General features: G+C 42.7%; 1 protein-coding gene across 2 annotated transcripts in view; it reads right to left on the reverse strand.

The window, feature by feature from the left end:
• Positions 1-25,748, reverse strand: part of abca5 (ATP binding cassette subfamily A member 5) — a 97,282-nt gene that overhangs the window by 9,308 nt on the left and 62,226 nt on the right. The window contains exons 17-30 of one of the 2 annotated variants that reach the window (XM_021581043.3): positions 25,472-25,591; positions 17,680-17,881; positions 17,183-17,349; positions 16,772-16,899; positions 16,115-16,252; positions 15,767-15,880; positions 14,304-14,474; positions 12,108-12,221; positions 11,658-11,864; positions 11,371-11,462; positions 7,485-7,608; positions 7,221-7,338; positions 6,374-6,465; positions 3,992-4,167 (exon numbers count right to left, since the gene is read on the reverse strand). In XM_021581043.3, coding sequence (XP_021436718.3) covers positions 3,992-4,167; positions 6,374-6,465; positions 7,221-7,338; positions 7,485-7,608; positions 11,371-11,462; positions 11,658-11,864; positions 12,108-12,221; positions 14,304-14,474; positions 15,767-15,880; positions 16,115-16,252; positions 16,772-16,899; positions 17,183-17,349; positions 17,680-17,881; positions 25,472-25,591 — 1,963 coding nt within the window. Of the gene's footprint in view, positions 1-3,991; positions 4,168-6,373; positions 6,466-7,220; positions 7,339-7,484; positions 7,609-11,370; positions 11,463-11,657; positions 11,865-12,107; positions 12,222-14,303; positions 14,475-15,766; positions 15,881-16,114; positions 16,253-16,771; positions 16,900-17,123; positions 17,350-17,679; positions 17,882-25,471; positions 25,592-25,748 lie in introns of those variants that run through there. The other variant, XR_016491076.1, reaches the window with a different exon arrangement.

Below are 25,748 nucleotides of genomic sequence, written 5' to 3' on the forward strand. Positions count from 1 at the left end.
TTGCCACAAGCCACCTGGGAGACACACCAAACATGTGGAAGAATGTGCTCTGGTCAGATGAAACCAAAATGGAACTTTTTGGTAACAATGCAAAACGTTATGTTTGGCGTAAAAGCAACACAGCTCATCACCCTGAACACACCATCCCCACTGTCAAACATGGTGGTGGCAGCATCATGGTTTGGGCCTGCTTTTCTTCAGCAGGGACAGGGAAGATGGTTAAAATTGATGGGAAGATGGATGGAGCCAAATACAGGACCATTCTGGAAGAAAACCTGATAGAGTCTGCAAAAGACCTGAGACTGGGACGGAGATTTGTCTTCCAACAAGACAATGATCCAAAACATAAAGCAAAATCTACAATGGAATGGTTCAAAAATAAACATATCCAGGTGTTAGAATGGCCAAGTCAAAGTCCAGACCTGAATCCAATCGAGAATCTGTGGAAAGAACTGAAAACTGCTGTTCACAAATGCTCTCCATCCAACCTCACTGAGCTCGAGCTGTTTTGCAAGGAGGAATGGGAAAACATTTCAGTCTCTCGATGTGCAAAACTGATAGAGACATACCCCAAGCGACTTACAGCTGTAATCGCAGCAAAAGGTGGCGCTACAAAGTATTAACTTAAGGCTGAATAATTTTGCACGCCCAATTTTTCAGTTTTTGATTTGTTAAAAAAGTTTGAAATATCCAATAAATGTCGTTCCACTTCATGATTGTGTCCCACTTGTTGTTGATTCTTCACAAAAAAATACAGTTTTATATCTTTATGTTTGAAGCCTGAAATGTGGCAAAAGGTCGCAAAGTTCAAGGGGGCCGAATACTTTCGCAAGGCACTGTATATCTATTATGGGGTCCAAACACATTAAAGCACTTACATTACATATAAAAACAGAGAAAACAGGACATCATATAACATTATTACACCACTACATATCTACAATACAAACTGTATAACACCACCATACAACAATATTATAATGTACGTGTGTGTAGAGTGTGTGTGCTAGCGCTTGTGTGCGTATGGTTGTGTCTGCACCTTTGTGTGTCTCTTTACAGTCCCCGCTGTTCCATAAGGTGTATTTTTAGCTTTTTTTATTATTATTTTTTTATTTACATTTTAAATCTGGACTTGAGCATTGTGAAGAGACCTCTGGTGACATGTCTTGTGGGGTATGCATGGGTGTCTGAGCTGTGTGCTAGTAGTTTAAACAGACACCTCTGTACATTCAGCATGTCAACACCTCTTACAGAAACAAGTAGTGATGAAGTCAATCTCTCTTCCACTTTGAGCCATGAGAGATTTACATTCATATCATTGTTAGCTCTCCGTTTACTTTAAAGGGCCAGCCGTGCTGCCCTGTTCTGAGCCAATTGTAATTACCATAAGTCCCTCTTTGTGGCACAGTGGTTAACATCTCTTTTCTGAGTGTACTGCATATAACCAGCTTCTCAGGCACCATCTCAGTGTGCTTCATTCTATAGCTTGAGGACTCCTGATAGTATCATTTTTTTTGTTGTCTTTATCTACTGATGTCTAGTACTGTCTGTAAGCTAGCTAGGGTCATCTACTTTAAGTGCTCCCTGTCTTCACAGTGACCTACTTGGTGTCTGCTGACTGTTCATAATTTGCAGATAGTTCATGACACATCAATCAGGATGAAGGTACAGGGCCATTTGTGACTTCTTTTGGGTAATCAGTGGCTATATTGGAGGGGGAGTGCTTTCGCTTCTCCTAGGCAATCAGCAATTAGTACAGGGATGCGTGCTCTCCACCTCTGATAAGCAATTAGCAATTAGTGTTAGTTCTTCAGTCTTCCCTGGTTTCTCAGCGATAGCTGTAAGGAGCGGTTGTGTCAGTTCGGTCTCATAACTAAGACCAACGCCGAAACAAAGACGGTTCTGTGGAGTTGTTGGAGGAAGGCTCCACACTCTCACTTGAGTATATCTTACCTAGTTATTTACTTTCTGATTTTGCAGCTTTGTGAACCCTGTGTGTTTTCTATACCTGTTTGCACCTACCCCTGTAGGATTTACAGACGTTCCCCACAACTTGGTTGCAACCCTCCTAATTTAGTGCACCCTGCACGGACAATCCATGTGGAATTCCTGGTCTCTGGCAGCATTTGGAACTGCCACTCTGCGGTCAAGAATGCCTAGTTCATCTCAGCCTATGCTGCCCTTCAGTTCCTCGACTTTCTGGCCCTGACAAAAGACATGTATCACCCCAGAGAACACTGCTACTCTACATCTGACTGTTTCTCTCATAGTCCGAGAGCACCTGGTCTTTGGTGGTGGTGACACAGGTCTACTAATTTCTATTCTCACCTGTCCATCTCCTCTCCCTTCTGCTAAATACTTATCCCGACTCTGTCTCTTCGACTCTACTCCCCTCCCTTTCCACATCCTATGATCCTGCACAGTCCCCTTTCCTCCCGGCCGGCTCGGCCCTCTCCTCCTGCTCCGTGGCTGAGTGACTCATTGTGAGTTTACAAAACAGGGCTGAGAGGAAAATGGAGGAACAAACTTCCAGAGAACCCATCATCCTTTCACTCCCTCCTCTCTACCTACTCTTCCTCTGTATCTGCTGCTAAAGCCACTTTCAACCACTACATTTCATGCTTCTGCCTCTTACCCTAGGAAACTCTTCCACCTTCTCCCTCCTTAATCCTCTACCCCCCCACTCCCTCCGGACGACTTTGTCAACAACTTTGGGGGGAAAAAAACGATTGACGACATCTGCTACTCCTTCACTCAGCCTATTGAGTCCACTGGTCTCACTCAGAACTACCCTACACCTTGACCTCTTTCTCCCCTTTTCCAGATGACGTCTGGCCACTGGACAACCTGCCGGCTCGACCCCAGACCATCTTGGAGACCTTCTCCCATCAACTTATCCCTGACCACTGGCTGCGTCCCCTCTAACTTCAAAATGGTTTCTCCCCTCAAGAAACCAACACTCGACTCATCTGACATCAAACTATAGACCTATATATAGCCTTTTCTTTCCAAAACACCTGAGTGTGCTGTCTATGATCAACTTCATCGTTATGGCTCTCTATGATCTTGACCCTAACTAGTCAGGCTTCAAGATGGGTCACCCAACCGTGACTGCTCTTCTGTGTCAGAGGCTCTCTGCACTGCCAAAGCTGACTCTCTCCTCTGTTCTCATCCTCCTAGATCTATCCACTGCCTTTGACACCATGAACCATCAGATCCTCCTCTCCACCCTCTCAGGGCAGGGCATCTCGGGCTCTGCACACTCTTGGATTGCATCCTACCTGGCAGGCCGCTCCTACCAGATGACATGGAGAGGAACACAGATTTACAGATTTACTGGTGTCCCCCAGCGCTCGGTTCTAGGGCCTCTATACACCAAGTCACTCGGCTCCGTCATATCCTCACATGGTTTCTCCTATCATTGCTCTGCAGATGACACGCAACTACTTTCCCTTCTGACACCCAGGTGCCCGGCCCACCACCTCAAGCTCAATAAGACATAACTGCTCTTCCCCTGGGGGAAGGCCTGCCCGCTCAAAGAAATCTCCATCACGGTTGACAACTCCAGTGTCGCCCTCCCAGAGTGCGAAGAACCTTGGCGTGACACTATTGTTCTCTGCAAACATCAAAGCAGTGACCCGTTCGTGCCCTACAACACCTGTAGAGTACGACCCTATAATACACAGGAAGTGGTGAAGGTCAATCCAGGCACTTGTCATCTCCGGTCTGGACCACTGCAACTTGCTGTTGGCTGGGTTACCCGCTTGTGCCATCAAACCCCTGAAACTTATCCAGAACGCTGCCGCCTGCCTGGTTTTCAAGTTCTCCTATATCACCCCACTCCTCCTCACGATCGGAACAGCAACTGCCCCCACCCACCACACTTTCGTTGCCAGTGATGTGGTTGTCCTTCCTAGTTAACATGAATGCAGTCACACTGGAAAAGAGCATCTGCTAAATGACAAGTGTTAACATGATAGTGGATAGTTACCGTGTGATGATGCCAGGGACGTCCTGTCCGCGGAGGCCCTTGATGGCAGCGTAGATCTCCAGGTGTTCCTCCAGGGTGATGCGGGGCCACAAAGGGCTGACCTGGGGACAGTAGCCTATATGCTCCAGGGGGTTGTCTACTGGACGGAACTCTGTACTGTAGTCCCCCATCAGGACCTGAGGCAAGAAAAACACTTATATTCAATCATAGGATCAGATTGGACCTTAAAAGCAGCTGTTTTTTTGTCTCAATATTAAACCATTTCTGGGCAATAATTAAGTACCTTTTATCTGTGATTGTTTTATACAATTTTGATTGAAAACCAACCTTAGGAAAGAGCAATTTCTCAAGCAAGAATTGTTAGGACTGGACAGCATCCCAATTTTGACTGTATGTATTGTTTCCACTGAGGTTAGAATAGTACTAAGTATTCAGACCCCTTTCATCACATTGAAAGCCTTATTCTAAAATTGATTAAAAGAAATTTCAATCTACACGATACCGCTTAATGACAAAGCAAAAACAGGTTTGCAAATAAACATTTACATGACTTGAGCTCATCAGGTGTATCCTGTTCCATTGATCATCCTTGATGTTTCTACAACTTCATTGGACATGATTTGGAAAGTTACTATACAAGGTCCCACAGTTGACGGTGCATGTCAGAGCAAAAACCAAGCCATGAGTTTGTCTGGAGAGCTCCGAGACAGGATTGTGTCAAGGCACCAAAACATTTCTGCAGCAATGAAGGTGCACAAGAACACAGTGGCCTCCATTCTTAAATGGAAGAAGTTTGGAACCACCTAGACTCATCTTAAACTGAGCAATCGGGAGAGAAGCACCTTGGTCAGGGAGTTGACCAAGAACCCCAGAGTTCCTCTGTGGAGATGGGACAACCATCTCTGCAATACTCAACCAATCAGGCCTTTATGGTAGAATGGACAGACGAAAGCCACTCCTTAGTAAAAGGCGCTTGGAGTTTGCCAAAAGGCACCTGAAGGACTCAGACCATGAGAAACTAGATTCTCTGGTCAGATGAAACCAAGATTGAACTCTTTGGCTTGACAGCAAAGTGTCACATCTGGAGGAAACCTGGCACCATCCCTACGGTGAAGCATGCTGGTAGGGCTGTGCGATATATAGATTGTGTGACGATAGTACATAATATTTCATTGTTGCAAATCACTCTTTACAGCAATATTTTTTGTCAATTGGAAAACGCTTAGCGTTATGAGATTTTGACCATATTGCCCAGCCCTATATGGTGGTGGCAGCATCAAGACACTAAGCACACAGCCAAGACAACGCAGGAGTGGCTTCGGGACAAGTCTCTGAATATCCTTGAGTGGCCCAGCCAGAGCCCGGACTTGAACCCGATTTGAACATCTTTGGAGAGACCTGAAAATAGCTATGCAGTGACACTCCCCATCCAACCTGACAGAACCTGAGTAAAGGGTCTGAATACTTACACAAATGTAATAGTTGAATTTGCAAAACTGTATTAAAATATTTTTTTCCTTTGTCATGGGTATTGTGTAGATTGAGGAAAAAACAATTTCATACATTTTAGAATAACGCTAACGTAACAAAATGTGGAAAAAGTCAAATAAAAATCTAGTTTTTGACTGCACTGGGCCTTTAAGGCTAAACCTCACATTAAACAACCATCTTTCCTGTAGTTGTGCGCACACTAAACGATGGTGGTACAGACTACAAGATCCTTCACTTGGTCTTGAGGATTGCCAATCCCAATGATGGGATTAGATTTAACGTAGCTACAACAAGCTGTGGCTCAAAGCAGTCCTAAATGTTTTCAGTCAGACATTCACGCTTGCCATTCAGAGTTGAAATATCTAGCCAACAATTTGAAATTAATAAGATTGATTGTGAACTTCAGAGCTGTAACAATTTGACACGTTGGCTTTGATTTAAAGGCAAGTACAAATGCATACTAGCAGTAGTCATCGCTCCTTCTCGAGTCTACACATTATGGGTGACGTGAAACAACGTGCTCTCATTGGCTATTGCTCATCACCGTTCTCAAAACTTGTCGTTGCACATCTCACACAACGAGAATTGTTTGAAATATAGTGACGTCTGGGACTGCTCAAAGATTGATCGTTAGCCCTCAGATTGAGTCTCTGGCCCACTCCCATTAAACAAGCGTTGGTTACTGCCGTGCACCCCAAGTAGGCAACAACATGGGGATTTTGTCTCTGATCTCAAACTTGTCTGGGACAGCTAAATCGGGACCAAAATTGTGTAATGTACACCCAGCTTAAAAGGCATTTTCAATTTAAATGACGTTTAAGTCCAGGAAACTGGCCCTAAAAATTCCATATAGGGTCCAGTCAAAAGACAGAGAGGGTGAATGGTATGTACCTGTCCAGCGGTTGGGACTGTGTCTCCAGACAACATATGCATGATGGTGCTTTTCCCTGCTCCGTTGGGCCCCAGCAGTCCAAGCACCTCACCTGAACACACATACAGTTGATATACTGGTTATCTGTTATGAGACCATTGACATTGTTCAAAAACCCAAGCCTCACAGTGCAGACCTCAGGGATTTCTCTACCATTAATATCCTTGGACGGGTTGCTTAAATTCAAACAATGTAAAATATTTCTAGATTTTTTTTTAACTAACAATCACTAAAATAAAAAATAGACAGTCGGGGAGAATAGAAAAATCCCAAAACAATTAATTTAGCAGTATATATTTTGTTATGTTTGGGCAAAAGAACACAGCACTAGCCATGGCAAAATGCATAGAATTGCAGGAAATCTGCTTTAAAACAAAAATAATAGCAGCTGCATGGAAAGTGTAGAATTGGGGGAAAATGGCTTGTCTATAATTTCCTGACACCGCCAAGATTGGGGCCACAAATGTTATTTTTTTTACTGTGCAGGCAGAACAACTGCGCCCCTGCCACATCCCTTACCACACCCACCACCTAAGCCTCATTTAAATCCAGTTGAGGCTGCTGAGGGGAGGACGGCTTATAATAATGGCTGGAATGAAGTACATGGAAACCATGTGTTCGATACCATTCTATTTATTCCGGTCCATCCATTACTACGAGCCATCCTCCCTTCAGCAGCCTCCATTGCCTTGGACATAAATCATTGCATTCATAACTTCATGTGATAAATGTCAAGCAATGGAATTGTTTAGTGTTTGACTGATCAAATGTACAGTTTACAGTTGGAGAGTAGTAAGCTCGGCTGACCTTTGCGTACACAGAAGGAGATGTTCTTGGTGGCTACCGTCCTCCTCTTCTTGAGAGAGATTCCTTCCCTTGGACATTTAAACTGCTTCCTCAAGTTACTCACCACCACTACTGGTTTCTGAAGGGGGGGCACAAAACAAATATTATTAGATGACAGTTAATAGATCTGAGGAAACCGTCAAAACATGGCAAATCCCCTTTCAAAGATGGGACTAGTCTTCCACAGAGATCAAGGTGTGAATAAAAAGCACTTAACACACACACCTCCTCACAGCACTGGCAGGTGAGGGCCTCCTTCACCCGAGCCTTTTCCATCTGAACATCTTCATCCTCGTTGATCCCCTCCTCTGGGTTACGCTCCACTTTAGCCTTAGTATTGGAAGAGATCCTTCAGGAGAAAGAATGGTAATATTCAGTTTCATAGTCTCACGTTACCATACTTTCAAGTCTCATTCAAATCAAGGAACATTGGAATCGAAGCTAGGTGGATCATTATGACGACATAAAGATCCAATGCAGCCATTGTTATCTCAATATCAAGTACCACACTGGGATTGTTTTCAATTGAAAAGGTCAGAAAGAAACAAAAACAATTATTTATTTTTACTGTTTGTTTTTTTCATTACGTTTTTATTTGTCATTTATTGGTTGGGGGGGTTACAGGTACAATATTGATGTGCATTTACACACTTTTAGTTTATACTACACGTACCGTAAGCTGCCCCTCTACAGTAAAAGAAAATATTCATATTAACCACACAGCATTTTGTAATAGAATTGGTAGGTAAAGAAAAAAGACAAACAAAAAAAGAGGTGGGCCTCCAGAAGTCTCAAGTTTTGAGGGAGCGTACAATTGGCATGCTGACTGCAGGAATGTCCACCAGAGCTGTTGGCAGAGAATTTAGTGTTAATTTCTTTAGCAAAAGCCACCTCCAACATCATTTTAGAGAATTTGGCAGTACGTCCAACACTGCAGACCACGTGTAAGCACGCCAGCCCAAGACCTCCACATCCGGGCTTCTTCAATTGCGGGATCGTCTGAGACCAGCCACCCGGACAGCTGATGAAACTGTGGGTTTGCACAACCAAATAATTTCTGCACAACCTGTCAGAAACCATCTCAGGGAAGCTCATTTGCGTCAAGAGCGGAGCAGAGCTGGAACGTGGAGAAATATTCCTAAAGGCTAGAGAGTCGGGTTTCTCGCCCGCTCCAAACTTCGCTTCAATAGCGCTCACTTCACGAGCTCAGGGCATGCCTGCCCCAGCATGGATTTGTAGTCTACTTATGCCCTTGCGTGAGCTACTGTCATGGAGTTCGCTAAATACAGTGCCTTCAGAAAGTATTCAGACCCCTTGACTTTTTCCACATTGTTACGTTACAGCCCTATTCTAAAACGGTTTAAATAAAAACAATTCCTCAGTAATCTACACACAATACCCAATAATGACAAAGCGAAAACAGGTTTTTAGAATTTGTTTTTAGAAACCTTTACATAAGTGTTCAGACCCTTTGCTATGAGACTGGAAATTGAGCTCAGGTGCATCCTGTTCCATTGATCATCCTTGAGATGTTTCTACAACTTTATTGGAGTCTACCTGTGGTAAATTCAATTGATTGGACATGATTTGGAAAGGCACACCTGTCTATATAAGGTCCCACAGTTGACAGTGCATGTCAGAGCAAAAACAAAGCCATGAGGTCGACGGAATTGTCCGTAGAGCTCCGAGACAGGATTGTGTCGAGGCACCGATCTGGGGAAGTGTACCAAAACATTTCTGCAGCATTGAAGGTCCCCGAGAAATAAGTGGCCTCCATCATTCTTAAATAGAATACGTTTGAAACAGTCAAGACTCTTCCTAGAGCTGGCCGCGCCGCCTAACTGAGCAATCGGGGGAGAAGCGCCTTGGTCAGGGAGGTGACCAGGAACCCGATGGTCACTCTGACAGAGTTCCAGAGTTCTTCTGTGGAGATGGGAGAACATTCCAGAAGGACAACCATCTCTGCAGCACTCCACCAATCAGGCCTTTATGGTGGAGTGGCCAGACGGAAGCCACTCCTCAGTAAAAGGCACATGACAACCCGCTTGGAGTTTGCAAAAAAGGCACCCTCAGAGCATGAAAAACAAGATTCTCTGGTCTGATGAAACTAAGATTGAACTTGAACTGGTCTGAATGCCAAGCGTCGTGTCTGGAGGAAACCTGACACCAAATATATTTAGATTTGTTTAACACTTTTTTGGTTACTACATTATTCCATATGTGTTAAGTCATCGTTTTGATGTCTTCACTATTATTCTACAATGTAGAAAATAGTAAAAAATAAAGAAAAACCATGGAATGACCATGGAATGAGGTGTGTCTAAACTTTGGACTGGTAGTGTATATGGAATTGCTTTAAGAAGGTCACACCAAGGATAATTTAGTTATTCGATATTGAATTTTAAGACACCTTGAAGTATAAAAATATATATATAAGAATTATGAAAAAATGTTTTGGGCCTTACTGCTATTAGCCAATACAAATGCATTGAATAACAGACTATCTACATGGACAGTCCCCCCAAAATATAAAAAGGATGTTTGTTCTGAAGTGTCTCTAGAGAGACACTTATATCTTGAGATATAAGATCAGGAAACATTTATTATTATTATTATTTTATTATTATTATATTTAAACGTATTTAAAACCTTCTTTTTTGTCATTAAACAGTCTCCATAAATACTTCCATTCATTTTTTTCAACTGGTACCAGGGGACCTTCAGACAAGTCTTGTGAGGCCTGTGGGTGTTCTAAAGAACTGTTTGGGTCAAAGGTCCATTTGATACTCGTGGTGGCAGAGGAACTTTCGACATTGTGTCAGAGACAATTACTCTATGCATTTGTCTCTCTCGCTGTAATTCAAATGATCTCTCCCATGCACTCTCCCTTTCTTTCTCTCTTCTCTCTCCCTCTTTCTTTCTCTCCCTTCCCCCTAGTCTGGGTTGAGAAGGACAGGGAACTGGGTGTGAACTCCAACACAGTGTCGGTTTGGGTCAAAGGTCCATTTGATACTTGTGGTGGCAGAGGAGACAGTTACTCAATGTATGTGTGTCTCACTCCCTCCCCCTCTCAGTATGGCATTGTTCCTAGTCTTCCTAGCTGCTGTGCTAGTATTGTCTCTGGCTACGGGGAACATCCAGATACACGCTCCAGAACTCATCAAGGCAAAGGGTGGATATTTGAAGAATCTCAAATATAAAATATATGTTGATTTGTTTAACATAACACACTTTGGTTACTACATGATTCCATATGTATTATTTCATAGTTTTGATGTCTTCACTATTATTCTACAATGTAGTAAATAGTAATAATAAAGAACAACCCTTGAATGAGTAGGTGTGTCCAAACTTTTAACCGGTAGTGTACATTGTCTAGATAAAGTTTGATATTATCTGAGTATAATGAGATGGCATGACCCGTAGAATTGAGAGATATGATTGTAATTTATTTTGATTGTTGAGGTCCCTGGGTCAGGGCCTCCATAGACAATAAAAATAGCTGAGGTGAGATGGGATCACCTTGCCTGCTACTTATTCTGACCAGAACAGAGCAGGTATTGCCTGTTATTACTATGGCTGAGGTATTGTTGGCACATAGTATTTTAATAATAACCAACCAAAGATATGACTATTTAGTCTAACAAAAGCTTTTTTCTGGTCGAGAGATATAACTGCCCAATGAGCTTTGGTTTCTGATGAGCATGTAAGTAATAGACAATGGCGGCTATCTGAGGATGTACCAATTTGGGTAAGTAGGTTCCAAGACAGGACGACAGGATTTTACAAAATGGTTTAATATCTGTTTTTATCAAAGATAGGGGGTGATAGTGAGAGCACTGGGTGGTGTCCTTATCTTTTTTAAATATTTTTTTAATAAAAGCAAAATTAGCGCTGTATTTATATCCCTTCCAAGTAAACCCTTGTGACCAGTTGTGTTAATAATTTCCGCTAGTTTGTACAAATTGTTTTCTATTCTACTGTATAGGAGTCCTTTTCGACTGCACTGGGACTTTAACAACATTTTTATCAACATACTCCCCCTATCCATTGACCACCACCTCTTCCCTCTGAGTAGCCATGCCCCTCTTCTTCTTCTCTCATCCCTTACCTGCAGAACTGGTCATTCTTCATGGTCCTCCCTCCGTAGCGGATCTCCAACCAGCGCAGCATGAACAGCAGCAGGATGCACTGCAGATAGGGCTGGGGAGAAACAATGTGTGTGATGTCTGTCTACAAAAAATATTGATATGCTAGCATGCTGTATGAAACAGAAATAATTTCCTACCAGACACAAAGTAAGCAACAACCACAAACCCAATCCATGTTAGACCTCAACATCTCTGTACTCTGACTCCTATTCCTACTGTAATGTCCAGGGCATTTCCTGCTACTTACAGATAGGACAGCTATGAGCAGGTTCTTCCAGAGGAAGTCCTCTTCATAGAGGGAGGGCAGGAAGGTGGCCTTGGTGATAGAATTAAGGCAGCCCATTAAGGGGTAGAGAGGGTTGAAGAAACATAGTGTATTGTGGAGGATCCTCGTCAGCCCGGGGTTGTCGTTCACAAATGACAGCTGGACGATGGAGGCAGACACCACACACACCTAGTATGCAACAGAACGACACACACACACACAAAATAACCAAACAAAGTACTATAGCTGCTCCCACATTGACACAAATCATGAATCTTCTTATATTGTTTTCACTATAGATGAAACTTCATAATAAAAACAAATCACGGTTTTGTTAATATTGTAAGAATGTTGTGTGAACGTTGTAATGTTGTGTGTGAATGTTATATAAATGTTGTGTGACAGGGAGGGAGGGAAGATTGTTGTTCTCACCATCATGGAGACCACAGAGAAGAAGTCTCTGTTACTCTGGACGCGTGTGAACATGAAAGACACCACATAGGCGAACAGGATCATAGCTGGACCAAAACCTATCAGACACAGGATCTATAGAAAAATAAGATGGAGAGAGAGAGTCAGTCTGAGGGAGTGTACAGTGGCATGAAAGAGTATGTGTCACAACAATAGACAAACAGTCTGCTTAAACTAATAACACACAATTATATGTTTTCCTGTCTTTATTGAACACACCATGTCAACATTCACAGTGCATGGTGGGAAAAGTATGTGAACCCTTTGATTTAATAACTGGTTGACCCTCCTTTGGCAGTGTTTGCAATTTATGTTATTCTTCAATAACACAAACTCCAAAGCAAATCAGGGGGAGAAAAATAGGTTTATCTGAGAAGGACAAATCAGGATGTTATGCTGGTAGGTAGATGTTCAGTCTCCCCTCTCCTCAGCTTTTCTCCACCGAACAAAGGAACAGGCTGCCATTTATAACCCCCCACCCTAAACTGGGGTTGACTAATCAGAAGTCAGTGCAGTACAACTTGGCCAATAGCCAGTAACAAGTATCCTGCCCCCGACTCAATGTACAGACTAATGAAAACGTGGCACACGCTCTGAGTTCAGGAGCGACATTCCACAGATTCTAAACAGATGTTGAACTGAAACACAACTCCTATTTACAATTTGCTATTGACCATTAGTATTCTAGTACTCTCGTCCTCTGCATTGTGTATTTATCTTCAAAATGTTCTTAAAGCAGCAATAACCTCAACCCAAAGTTTTCTGTTGTTGCGGATCAGACCTGCACAACAAATTTAGGACCATTCCTCTTTACAAAACTTTCAGTTCAGCAATTTTCTTGGGATGTCTGGTGTGAACTGCTCTCGAGGTCATGCCATAGCATCTCAATCGGGTTGAGGTCAGGACTTTGACTGGGCCACTCCAGAAGGCGTATTTTCTTCTGTTGAATCCATTCTGTTGTTGATTTACTTCTGTGTTTTGGGTCGTTGTCCTGTTGCACCACCCAACTTCTGTTGAGCTTCAATTGGCGGACAGATAGCCTAACATTCTCCTGCAAAATGTCTTGATAAACTTGGGAATTCATTTTGCCGTCAATGATAGCAAGCTGTCCAGTCCTTGAGGCAGCAAAACAGCCAAAACCATGATGCTCCCTCCACCATACTTTAGGGTTTGGATGAGGTTTTGACGTTGGTGTGTCTTTTTTTCTCTCGACACATAGTGTTGTGTGTTCCTTCCCTACAACTCAACTGTAGTTTCATCTGTTCACAACATATTTTGCCAGTAGCGCTGTGGAACATCCAGGTGCACTTCTGCAAACTTCAGACGAGCAGCAATGGGTTTTTTTGGACAGCAGTGGCTTCTGTCCTCCCACAAACACCATTCTTGTTTAGTGTTTTCCGCATCGTAGACTCGTCAACAGAGATGTTAGAATGTTCCAGTTTCTCTATGTCTTTAGCTGACACTCTAGGATTCTTCTTAATCTCACTGAGCACTCTGCGCTGTGCTCTTGCAGTCATCTTTGCAGGACGGCCACTCCTAGGGAGAGTAGCAACAGTGCTGAACTTTCTCCATTTATAGACACTTTGTCTTACTGTGGACTGATGAACATCAAGGCTTTTAGAGATACTTTCATAACCCTTTCCAGCTTCATGCAAGTAAACAATTCCTAATCTTAGGTCTTCTGAGCGCTCTTTTGTTCGAGGCATGGTTCACATCAGACAATGCTTCTTGTGAATAGCAAACTCAAATTTTGTGAGTGTTTTTTATAGGGCAGCTCTAACCAACATCTCCAATCTTGTCTCATTGATTAGACTCCAGGGTAGCTGACCCCTGACTCCAATTAGCTTTTGGAGAAGTGATTAGCCTAGGGGTTCACATACTTTTTTTCCCAACACTGTGAATGTTTAAACGCTATATTCAATATAGACAAGAAAAATACAACAATTTGTGTGTTATTAGTTCAAGCACACTGTGTTTGTCCATTGCCGTGACTTCGATAAAGATCAGATCAAATTGTATGACCAATTTATGCAGTAATCCAGGTAATTCCAAAATGTTCACATACTTTTTCTTTCCACTGTATGTGTGTGTTGTTTCTGACTGACCACGGAAGTGTGCATGTGTACTGTACTAGACACGCGAGTCTAACTAACTGACCACTGCGGTGACGTTGCTAGAGGTAAGCAGGTTGGCAGTATGGAAGGAGAAGAGGATGCTGGTCATGGTGGTCAGTATGAGGTAGTAGAAGGGGATGTCCACTGCAGCCTGACCACACCAGTACGCAGACGGGACCAGACCAGAGATACGCAGCGTTGAACGGCACTTTATCTAGGATTGAGAAGAGAAAGGAAAGAGTTATCAGTCAATATGGAAAGCACACCAAATGCATGTTTTTGAATGTAGATCACGAAAGGAGTGCCTTTTTTGTTGTATTGTAGGCTTTCAGTTTCACCGCTATTGTTGTTCAATCAATCACCAATGAGGTCATTTCTGAATCGGGAGAAAACTGAAAGCTCCAGACAGTTCTGCATTAGAGCAGTCCCAGACAGTATTCATGGAATGTCTACTATTCTGTGAATCGACTGCTTAGTGGTTACACTCCCCGTCTCAGGTGAATCGACTGCTTAGTGCTTACCCTCTCCGTCTCGGGTGAATCGACTGCTTAGTGCTTACCCTCTCCGTCTCGGGTGAATCGACTGGTTAGTGCTTACCCTCTCCGTCTCGGGTGAATCGACTGGTTAGTGCTTACCCTCTCCGTCTCAGGTGAATCGACTGGTTAGTGCTTACCCTCTCCGTCTCGGGTGAATCGACCGCTTAGTGCTTACCCTCCCCGTCTCAGGTGAATCGACTGCTTAGTGCTTACCCTCTCTGTCTCGGGTGAATCGACCGGTTAGTGCTTACCTCTCTGTCTCGGGTGAATCGACTGGTTAGTGCTTACCCTCTCCGTCTCGGGTGAATCGACCGCTTAGTGCTTACCTCTTTGTCTCAGGTGAATCGACTGGTTAATGCTTACCCTCCCCGTCTCAGGTGAATCGACTGGTTAGTGCTTACCCTCTCCGTCTCAGGTGAATCGACTGGTTAGTGCTTACCCTCCCCGTCTCAGGTGAATCGACTGGTTATTGCTTACCCTCCCCGTCTCAGGTGAATCGACTGGTTAGTGCTTACCCTCTCCGTCTCGGGTGAATCGACTGGTTAGTGCTTACCCTCTCCGTCTCAGGTGAATCGACTGGTTAGTGCTTACCCTCCCCGTCTCAGGTGAATCGACTGGTTAGTGCTTACCCTCCCCGTCTCAGGTGAATCGACTGGTTAGTGCTTACCCTCTCCGTCTCGGGTGAATCGACTGGTTAGTGCTTACCCTCTCCATCTCAGGTGAATCGACCGCTTAGTGCTTACCTCTCTGTCTCGGGTGAATCGACTGCTTAGTGCTTACCCTCTCCGTCTCGGGTGAATCGACTGCTTAGTGCTTACCCTCTCCGTCTCGGGTGAATCGACTGCTTAGTGCTTACCCTCTCCGTCTCGGGTGAATCGACTGGTTAGTGCTTACCCTCTCCGTCTCGGGTGAATCGACTGGTTAATGCTTACCCTCTCAGTCTCGGGTGAATCGACCGCTTAGTGCTTACCTCTCTGTCTCGGGTGTGGTCCATGGCGAAGTAGGCAGGCATGCCTGCAGCTAGCATCCCCAGTATGATAGCCTCAATGTAGACCAGAGCATATGACGTGGCGTCGGGAATTTGCTAAGGAGAAGAACATAGGGAACGTAAAATTATTGTAGTATGACGCTCACTTTTTCAGGCACCTTTTGTTAATTCGATAGATACATGGACAAATATACTTTATTGCTTGTGTATGTCTGTAACAAGTTTTAGATAGAATATAACTTCATTTTTCTAGACTATTGCTGTACGTGCTATTCTAACTAAACCATCACAGTGTTATTCCAATCATTAGTTTTATTGGACTTGACTTACATAGTCGAAGGGCTTGGTCCAGGTGTGGATATGTTGTGTGCCGTTGAGACCTCGTAGGATGGCGTTACTGAGGACGTTGACTGTCATGGGCAAAGAGTGGACGGTAGTACTGTTGAATGCTACACTGTATCTGAAACCCTGCAAAGCAGAGAAAGAAAAAAGTGTCTGTTGTCAATGGTTGTCTGTGTGTGTGTGCGCAGGCGCGCTTGTGTAAAGCTATGCTTAACTGAAACCCTATAACCAGACAGAAGAGTCAATCAAGGACTGGGCATTTAAAGTGGCATTAGTGGCCTCTCTATGTCTTCGGATCTTATGCCCCAATTATTGGCAAAAGAGCTGATTTGATTTTGATTGGTCAAAATAGTCAGAGGGGGGGAAATCAGAATTGGGCTGCCTGTGTAGATACATCCTATGTGGCTCTGCACCATAGACAGACAGCCAGGGTAAACCTGAACCACTCTACTGAAGCACCCTACTACCAATTAGGGCACTTGCTGCATAACTAGCCTCAGCCTAAGAGCACTCCATATAGCATCTAATTTAGAACCATCCACATCATGCATATAATCAGAGGGTAACCCGCCCACACACATACACACTCACAGAGAGAAAGAAAGAATGTCACCCTTCTGTAGAAGAGGGGTTATTATTTTTCACCTTGTTGGATCCGGTGACGTTGATGGCTGCACTGTGAGGAGCACAGGACATGTAGTCTGTGTTCTTCATCATTTCCACCTTGATGTCCTGAGATTCCAGGTTACGGATGAAGTCAGAGATATCCGAGCCTGCACAGAGAAACAGACCACAGTTTTTTTGTGTGTGTTTCTAACCAGAGTGTTTCTACTCTCGTATTCAGCCATTCATATTCTGTGAACAGATGCTGCTAGGAACTCTACTGCTTGGGAAGAGCTAGATAGAGAACATAAAGTATTTCAGAGCTGTAGTGATAGGAGGAGAACACAGTATTCAAGAGTATCAGTTCACAGTATAGAAGAGAGTATGGACTAACCTGATGAGTTCTGGACCAGTAGACTGGTGGTGTATTTCTTGATTGATTGGCTGACGTACCTGATGAGTTCTGGACCAGTAGACTGGTGGTGTATTTCCGGGGAACCTGGTTCGGTCTCAGCAGGTAGATGGGGAGAAACTGCCGTTCTGGAGCGTGGATCTGGATGTTCCCCGTAGCCAGAGACAATACTAGCACAGCAGCTAGGAAGACCAGGAACAATGCCAGACTGAGAGGGGGAGGGAGTGAGACACACACAAATACATTGAGTAACTGTCTCCCCTGCCACCAAATGTATCAAATGGACCTTTGACCCACACTGACACTGTGTTGGGGTTCACACTCACACCCAGAACAGTTCCCTGTCCTTCTCAACCCAGACTAGCCCGTGTAGCCAAAGGCCTTCCTCTCTCTCTACATGTTGAGCATGTGGGGAGGGAACTGCTTACCTCCCTATTATCTTGCCTATAGCCTTAGTACAACAACACAGTGTATAAGGTCAATAACGTCATATTAGGTTAGGTAATAGAGAGGTAAGCAGTTCCCTCCCCAGACTCACGTGTAGACAAAGGCCTTCCTCTCTCTCTGCATGTTGAGCATGTGTAGCCAGGCCACGGTGCTGAACTGCTGTCTCCACAGAGCATGGCCCTGGACCGCCTCTGGCTTGCTGTCAGAGAAGGTCAGTAGTCTTTGGTCAGTGTCGTCCAGAGAGGATGCATCACCCTCATCCTCAACCTGCTCCTGGTTGAACACACTGTAGTCTGGAGAGGGAGGGGTGGGAGAGAGGATTATGTTATTAGGCTACTCAACAGGGTTGTACTTTTCGGGCTCACTGTTTAAAATGTTTTTGAAGGGCCTCCCGGGTGGCGCAGTGGTTAAGGGCGCTGTACTGCAGCGCCAGCTGTGCCACCAGAGACTCTGGGTTCGCGCCCAGGCTCTGTCGTAACCGGCCGCGACCGGGAGGTCCGTGGGGCGACGCACATTTGGCCTAGCGTCATCCGGGTTAGGGAGGGGTTGGCCGGTAGGGATATCCTTGTCTCATCGCGAACCAGCGACTCCTGTGGCGGTCTGGGCGCAGTGCATGCTAACCAAGGTTGCCAGGTGCACTGTGTTTCCTCCGACACATTGGTGCGGCTGGCTTCCGGGTTGGATGCGCACTGTGTAAAAAAGCAGTGTGGCTTGGTTGAGTTGTGTATCGGAGGACGCATGACTTTCAACCTTCGTCTCTCCCGAGCCCGTAAGGGAGTTGTAGCGATGAGACAAGATAGTAGCTACTAAACAATTGGATACCACGAAATTGGGGAGAAAACGGGGTACAAAAAAATTTTTTAATTACAAAAATGTTTTTGAACAGAAAACGAAAAATTATATTTCTAATCTCCCTGTTTGTCAATTTTCTTCAGTTCGGTGCCTAATGAATACGACCTAGTAACATAGTTGTCAGTAGATTGCATCTTATGATCGATCACATGTGAAGTTAATGTGATAACATGTGCGAACATAAAACTACACGTGACAACATGTGAAATAAATGTGACATGGGATTCAAAATGTAAATGTGAGAATATGAAATTACACGTGACAACATTTGAGCACATGTGAAAGCTGAGATGTCCAATATCATTTAGAATACTACTTTAAAATGAATAGTTGATGTTAATGGACAGTATGCGGCTGTATGCTGATTACTTGGGACTCAACCTCACTTGGGATTTGAACTCACAACATCTTGGTTGCTAGCTACCGGATCTATGGGCATAATGGAGATTGGCTATATATTTTTGCCAAGAATACGTTTGCAATTTGTCTAAAGTTGCAGTAAAAATAAAGTAAAAACGTACAATTCTTATTTCTATAAACATGACAGTATACTGCTATATTCTGATTTCAATTACTGTAAAATATAATTTTGTACTGTGAACAATGCGTTCTACAGACTAATTGGCAATAATTGGCCATTTCTGCACTTTGCTAAAAGCTGCACAGAATCAAGTAACGTAAGTGTAAAACTAGCAGTGCTCAATGACACTTGAGAGAATATACAACAATTATTTGAGGATTTGAACGTGCAACCCCTTTGTTGGGAGTGCAACAATGTTTCTGCAGTGCTCGAACATACGGTATATTAACACACTCAAAAAACAAGGGTATGGTTAGTGTAGTGTTGTTCCCCAGGGAACAAAAAGGTCAAAGATACACTTCACAGCTACAGTGCCTTGCGAAAGTATTCGGCCCCCTTGAACTTTGCAACCTTTTGCCACATTTCAGGCTTCAAACATAAAGATATAAAACTGTATTTTTTTGTGAAGAATCAACAACAAGTGGGACACAATCATGAAGTGGAACGACATTTATTGGATGGGAAAACATTTCAGTCTCTCGATGTGCAAAACTGATAGAGACATACCCCAAGCGACTTACAGCTGTAATCGCAGCAAAGGGTGGCGCTACAAAGTATTAACTTAAGGGGGCTGAATAATTTTGCACGCCCAATTTTTCAGTTTTTGATTTGTTAAAAAAGTTTGAAATATCCAATAAATGTCGTTCCACTTCATGATTGTGTCCCACTTGTTGTTGATTCTTCACAAAAAAATACAGTTTTATATCTTTATGTTTGAAGCCTGAAATGTGGCAAAAGGTCGCAAAGTTCAAGGGGGCCGAATACTTTCGCAAGGCACTGTATACATACTGTAAACTCACATGGAACAGTTCGGTGTACCTCATAGGTATGTCAGATTTAGTGAGTTGGGACACAATTAGGCCTGGCTCATAGTCGTTGTGTTCCAATTCATCCCAAAAGTGTGCAGGCCAGTCAAGTTCTTCCACACCGATCTCAACAAACCATTTCTGTATGGACATTGCTTTGTGCACAGGCGCATTGTCATGCTGAAATGGGAAAGGGCCTTCCCCAAACTGTTGCCACAAAGTTGGAAGCACAGAATTGTCTTGAATTCATTGTTTGCTGTAGCGTTAAGATTTCCCTTCACTGGAAGTAAGGGTCCTAGCCTGAACCATGGAAAACAGCCTCAGACCATTATTCCTCCTCCACTAAACTTTACAGTTGGCACTATGCAGTCGGGTAGGTAGCATCCACCAAACCCAAATTCGTCCTGTGATGGAACATGTTATGTTGGTGCTTTTCTAAGCTACAGTGAGGGAAAAAAATATTTGATCCCCTGCGGATTTTGTAAAACATTTCAAACTACTTTTGTAATGCAACTTCAGGTATTTTATAACATAAATAATCAATAAAATTGAAGACCGGTGTTCAATACAGGAAGAAAACAAACTGAAGCATGCTTTCTCGTCAAGCGCCACTATCTAACAGTACACTTCAAGTGACCCTCGTTCAAGATGGCCGTACTTCTTCATTACACAAAGGAATAACCTCAACCAATTTCTAAAGACTGTTGACATCCAGTGGAAGCAATAGGAACTGCAAGAAGGTCCCTTAGAAATCTGGATTCCCAATGAAAACCCGTTTAAAAGAGAGTGACCTCAAAAAATCTGAATGGTTTGTCCTTGGGGTTTCGCCTACTAAATATGTTCTGTTATACTCACAGACATGATTCAAACTGTTTTAGAAACTCATAGTGTTTCCTATCCAAATCTACTAATAATATGCATATCGTATCTTCTGGGGATGAGTAGCAGGCAGTTTAATTTTGGCATGCATTTCATCTGGACGTGAAAATAATGCCCCCCTGTCACCAAGAAGCTAACAGTGCAGCTCTTGGTTGTCACAAGTTCTTACAAAGATTGCAGAACTGACATTGTCAAAAGATAAAACTGTTACAACATTTCCACTGAAACATATTTTTGACCTCAAATATGCTAATGCACCCTCCCCTCAGCACATTGCCCCCATCTACATCTCAGTATAAGTGCAGTACCTAATCCTGCGTTCGTAATCAAGTGGGAAGTGGGAAATTACCACAACTGTGAAAAATGAATTTGAACGTCCCCCCATCTGGTAATTACTAGTGGGAAATGCATCTATCATCCCAGAGCTCTGACTTCACCCACATGCTGACCTCACCTACTAAGGAAATTACCTCGATAAGAGGATTTTTCAGCAGTTAAATGTAACAAAACATTATTTATAAAAAAGCTATCTATTAATATTGTTTTTGAACTCTATAATTTGTTTACAAGCATGATAGCTGTACTTATAGTTTATGGTTAATGCAGCTTGTTGGCTATAAGCCAATTGGCGTTTCTCAACAACTTCAAAGCACATGAATGCATCCAACTTCATAACTAGTAAATTCCCACCTCCCACATGGTTATGAATGCAGCATTATATTGAATATATTGGGTAGAAAAATGTACCGTTATAGTAGATTATCTGCACATGTACCCAAAAAGGTACCGACCAGTACCATGTGAGTTCCTATGTGTACCTCTGAAGGTACCTTATGTGTACCTTTGACTTTTAGTACACTGGGGAACAACACTGTACTGTAACCATACTCTTATATTTGAGTGTGTATACACTTATATACACTCACCGGTCAGTTTATTAGGTACACCCATCTAGTACCGGGTCAGACCCCCTTTTGCATCCAGAACAGTCAGAATTCTATGGGGCATTCTACAAGGTGTCATCACGCGATGGCATCACGCGATGGACAGCGGTACATTCATGCTGCGAACAGCCTGTTCCATCTCATTCCAAAGATGCTCTATTGGGTTGAGGTCTGGGGACTGCGCAGGCCATTCAAGTAAATTTAACTTGCTGTCATGTTCCAGGTGATGTTTTTCCACTCCTCAATTGTCCAGTGTTGGTGATCGCTTGCCCATTGGAGCCACTTATTTTTTAGCTTTTTGCCCAAAGGACTGCTGCTGACTGGATGTTTTTGTTTGTCGCACCATTCTCGGTAAACTCTAACAGGGTCTAAAGTTAACACACACTCCCTTCCAAATGCAGGTAGATTTTGGCATTGGCGGGTAAAATGTTTATTTCACCAGCCACATTGGCAGGTGGTCAGGGCTCCACAGTGGGAGTATTTTACTGGCATTTGTGAATAAAAAGTATGATCACTTTTAAAGTAAAATAAATGCTGCTGTAGCGGTTTTCAAAGTATTTCTGACTTTTTGTATCATAGCTGGTAAATTAAATCGTACAAAGTCAAAGAACTACGATTCGTAAATAACCTATTCCACCTCGTGCTGCAACGCTGCCTGGCTGGGGGCTGTCCGCACGTAAATTCATTTTTCGAAGCGCTGCACACAGGCATAAAAGTTAGTCTAATTTACTTAAAACTAAAGTCTAGTGACGTGAGACTCTGTCCTTGTCTTTCTTGGCTATTTACTTTGTTTTTCTATGTTTCAGTTTCAACGGCTAGGGAAGAGAAGACAACCCTTCTCCTATTCAGACTCAATCTCACAGGCACAAACATGACTCGAGGCGCACTACCACGGCAACCTCCCGCCATCTTGAAGAACGATCTGGCCTTAATGGTCATGTACTCTAATAATCTCCACCTGGCCACCCCTCAGAGCCTGGTTCCTCTAGGCTACGTCAGAGTTTCCTAGGGAGTTTTTCCAAGCCACTGTGCTTCTACATCTGCATTGCTTGCTGTTTGTGATTTTGGGCTGGGTTTTTGTATAAGCACTTTGTGACATCTGCTGATGTAAAAATGGCTTTATAAATACATTTGATTTGATTTAAAGGGGTAGGTGAATTTGTCTAATCTGTTTTGGTTAATTTTGGTTAAATTTTGGATAAAATACTCTTAAACAATATACCTCATTACTTCTTACTAGTAATACATTTGTTTTAGAAACATGACAAAGCATGCTCATGCATTTTTTGTGTTTTGTTGGTGTAATTTGAGCACCCAATAATATTTTTCTGTGGTAAAAAAAATCTGAGTGGCTGGTAGATTTTTAAATCTACCTGCCACAGAGGCTGGTGGACCAAAAATACAATGCTATGCCCTGAACCCTAGAAACTGTTGTCAAAATCCCAGGAGTGTGGCTGTTTCTGAGATACTGGATCCGGCACACCTGGCACTAACGATCATAGCAAGCTCAGTCGCTTAGGTCACTAATTTTGCCCATTCTAACGTTCAATCGAACAGAAACTGAATGCCTCGATGTCTGCTTCATATAACAAGCCAGGGCCACGTGACTGTCTGTAGGAGTGATACATTGTTGTGAAAGGTATGGTGTACCTCAAACTGTCCGGTGAGTGTATGTTCTTGGTAACAAGCCGTTTTCCCCCACAGGACTGCTGCTGACTGGATGTTTTTTATGTAGAATCTTGTGGCACTCCAGTTTAAATCCAGAGAGCATTTATGCAGACTTAGGGCTAGATTCTATCAGATCAGGAAATAAGGAAATTCAGGTTGCTGGCATCCAAGTGGTTGTGAGTTCAAATCCTAGGTGTGGTTGCATCCCAAGTGCGCTAACCAATGTTGAGGTCAATTCCATTCAAGTTCCAGTCAATTCAGAAAGTGAACCAAATACCAATTCCACATTTTCGGTATTGAAAATAACTAATTAGAATGTATGTGTACCTTCTGAATACAGTTAGTTGTTTCACAGTAGATTTACTGTAGAAATGCTTTAAAACTTGTTTGCACTATTTTCACCACAACTCAGTAGCTGATAACTTACAGAATAAAAAAACGAACAGTTTGTCATAAAACAAGTATCCTATAAGTTAAAATGCAATTACAAGTGAAGCGTGCCAAGTTAATTTGCAGTACGGATTAAAAAGTGCATTGTTATTCACAGTAAATATAGCAAAACACTATTACTGTAGAAATTACAAAAATCTATCTCAAAATTAACAGCAATGGCCAACAGTGTAATTTCAAGTTATCACATATTGAAACACATGATTTCAAATGTGGAAAATCACATGACTTCACAATACATGTCAAAACGTGTTTTTGGAACACGTGAAATTATATGAAAACATGTTTTTCCAAAACTTCACATGTGGAATTGCATGTGTTATTGCTCCTTCAGCAAAAGTATGACCCAACCTGGGATTTGATTGCACAACCTCTGGATTTGAGGTACACTGACCTTTCTGCTGTGCCACAGTCTGTAGCATTCCCCTACACATTCATTACCTATAATATATCTCTTCACTTAGCAAAAGACTGCCAGCTGCACTGCTATTTTAGTTGTCAGTTATTCTGACTATTCTCTCATTATTTATTTACATTTACTTATTTCAGCAATTTCAGGGTTTTCTGTACAGTTGTCTAATGTTGGTGTGGCATATAATTCTGTTTTAATGGTACTCCTGAATCACTATGATAAATATAATACTTTTTCTTGAGCATTGAGCGATCACGTGAAAACCCACGTGAAATATCATAGGTGAAGTGTTCTAAGAACATATGGTTTCACATGTGAAAATCCAGATCACCACATGTGACGTGTTCCAAAAACACATGGTTTCACATGTAGAATCATGTGGAAATATCACATGTGGAATCATGTGGAAATATCACATGTGGAATCATGTGGAAATATCACATGTGGAATCATGTGGAAATATCACATGTGGAATCATGTGGTTTTTCCATAAGGGCAGGGCTTTAAAGTGCGACCAAAGAGTTTTATTATGGGAACACTGCGATTATGAAAGAATTCTCCCAGATAATAATTGCTGTAATGATAATGTTTCCGAGTACCCTAGAGAAAAAAGTGAAAACGTCTTGATTCTAGCCCAACCAGGACCAAAAGATCTGACCCATATTACCGCAACATGTTTATCTTCCTATAGTGGATCGCTAGGACCCCATTTTACATTCATAAACCATGTAGTTGGTTGTTCTAAAACTATTTGAGCATTGTTAAATAATTTGTTCAATCATGTACCTCATTGGCTAGCTAGTTAACAACCTGGTAACTTTACCAGTATATCCAAACATTTGCAGGCACAGAAAGAAAGCAAAAGGGATTTCTTCTTCAGGAGATCAATGATCATAGCAATGAATGAAAGATCTCTTGCATGTCGTCATCAAATACCTGACATTTTTAAAGAGACATGGTACAACTTTCAATAGGAAAATAGTGTTTTTACACAATGCAGAAACCTAATATTCCACAAATGACTTTGTAATTTAAATGACAAGTATTTGGATCAACATTTTAGCTTTTATAATAAATTCATGTCTTTACAGTGTTACATATTAGTTTCTAGGTCACATGTGCTGCAAAAGTCGCTAGAATTCATGTAGGCCGTATCTCAATAAATAAAATGTATACTGTTTTCTGGTGCTCCAAAATATAATGTGGTGCTCCTAACTTTTTCAAGTTGGGAGCACCAGCGCATGTGAATGTAGAGCCCTGCTTAGTACAGAAGGAGAGAAAAGAAGTCTCACCAGCCTGGTCCACCTCAGCCTCAGCCTCCAGACGAAGAAACACATCCTCCAGCGTTGTCATGGACACCCCGTAGTTGATGATGCCCAGGTCTGGCCTGCAGTCTAGTTCTGAGAACAATCCTGAGAGAGTGAAGTCAAGGTACAGTAAGTACAGAACCACAGATCTAAAACTCTACCTGCTACATATGAATATAAATAGAATTCCTCGAAAGCAAATAGCCCCTCGGACTATAGCAATTTGACTTCCCCGTCATGGGTACACTCAATAGGAATTATA

Source organism: Oncorhynchus mykiss, chromosome 23 (assembly GCF_057628025.1).
Source record: "Oncorhynchus mykiss isolate SJ-2025 chromosome 23, ASM5762802v1, whole genome shotgun sequence".
In the NCBI taxonomy this organism is placed as follows: Eukaryota; Metazoa; Chordata; class Actinopteri; order Salmoniformes; family Salmonidae; genus Oncorhynchus; species Oncorhynchus mykiss.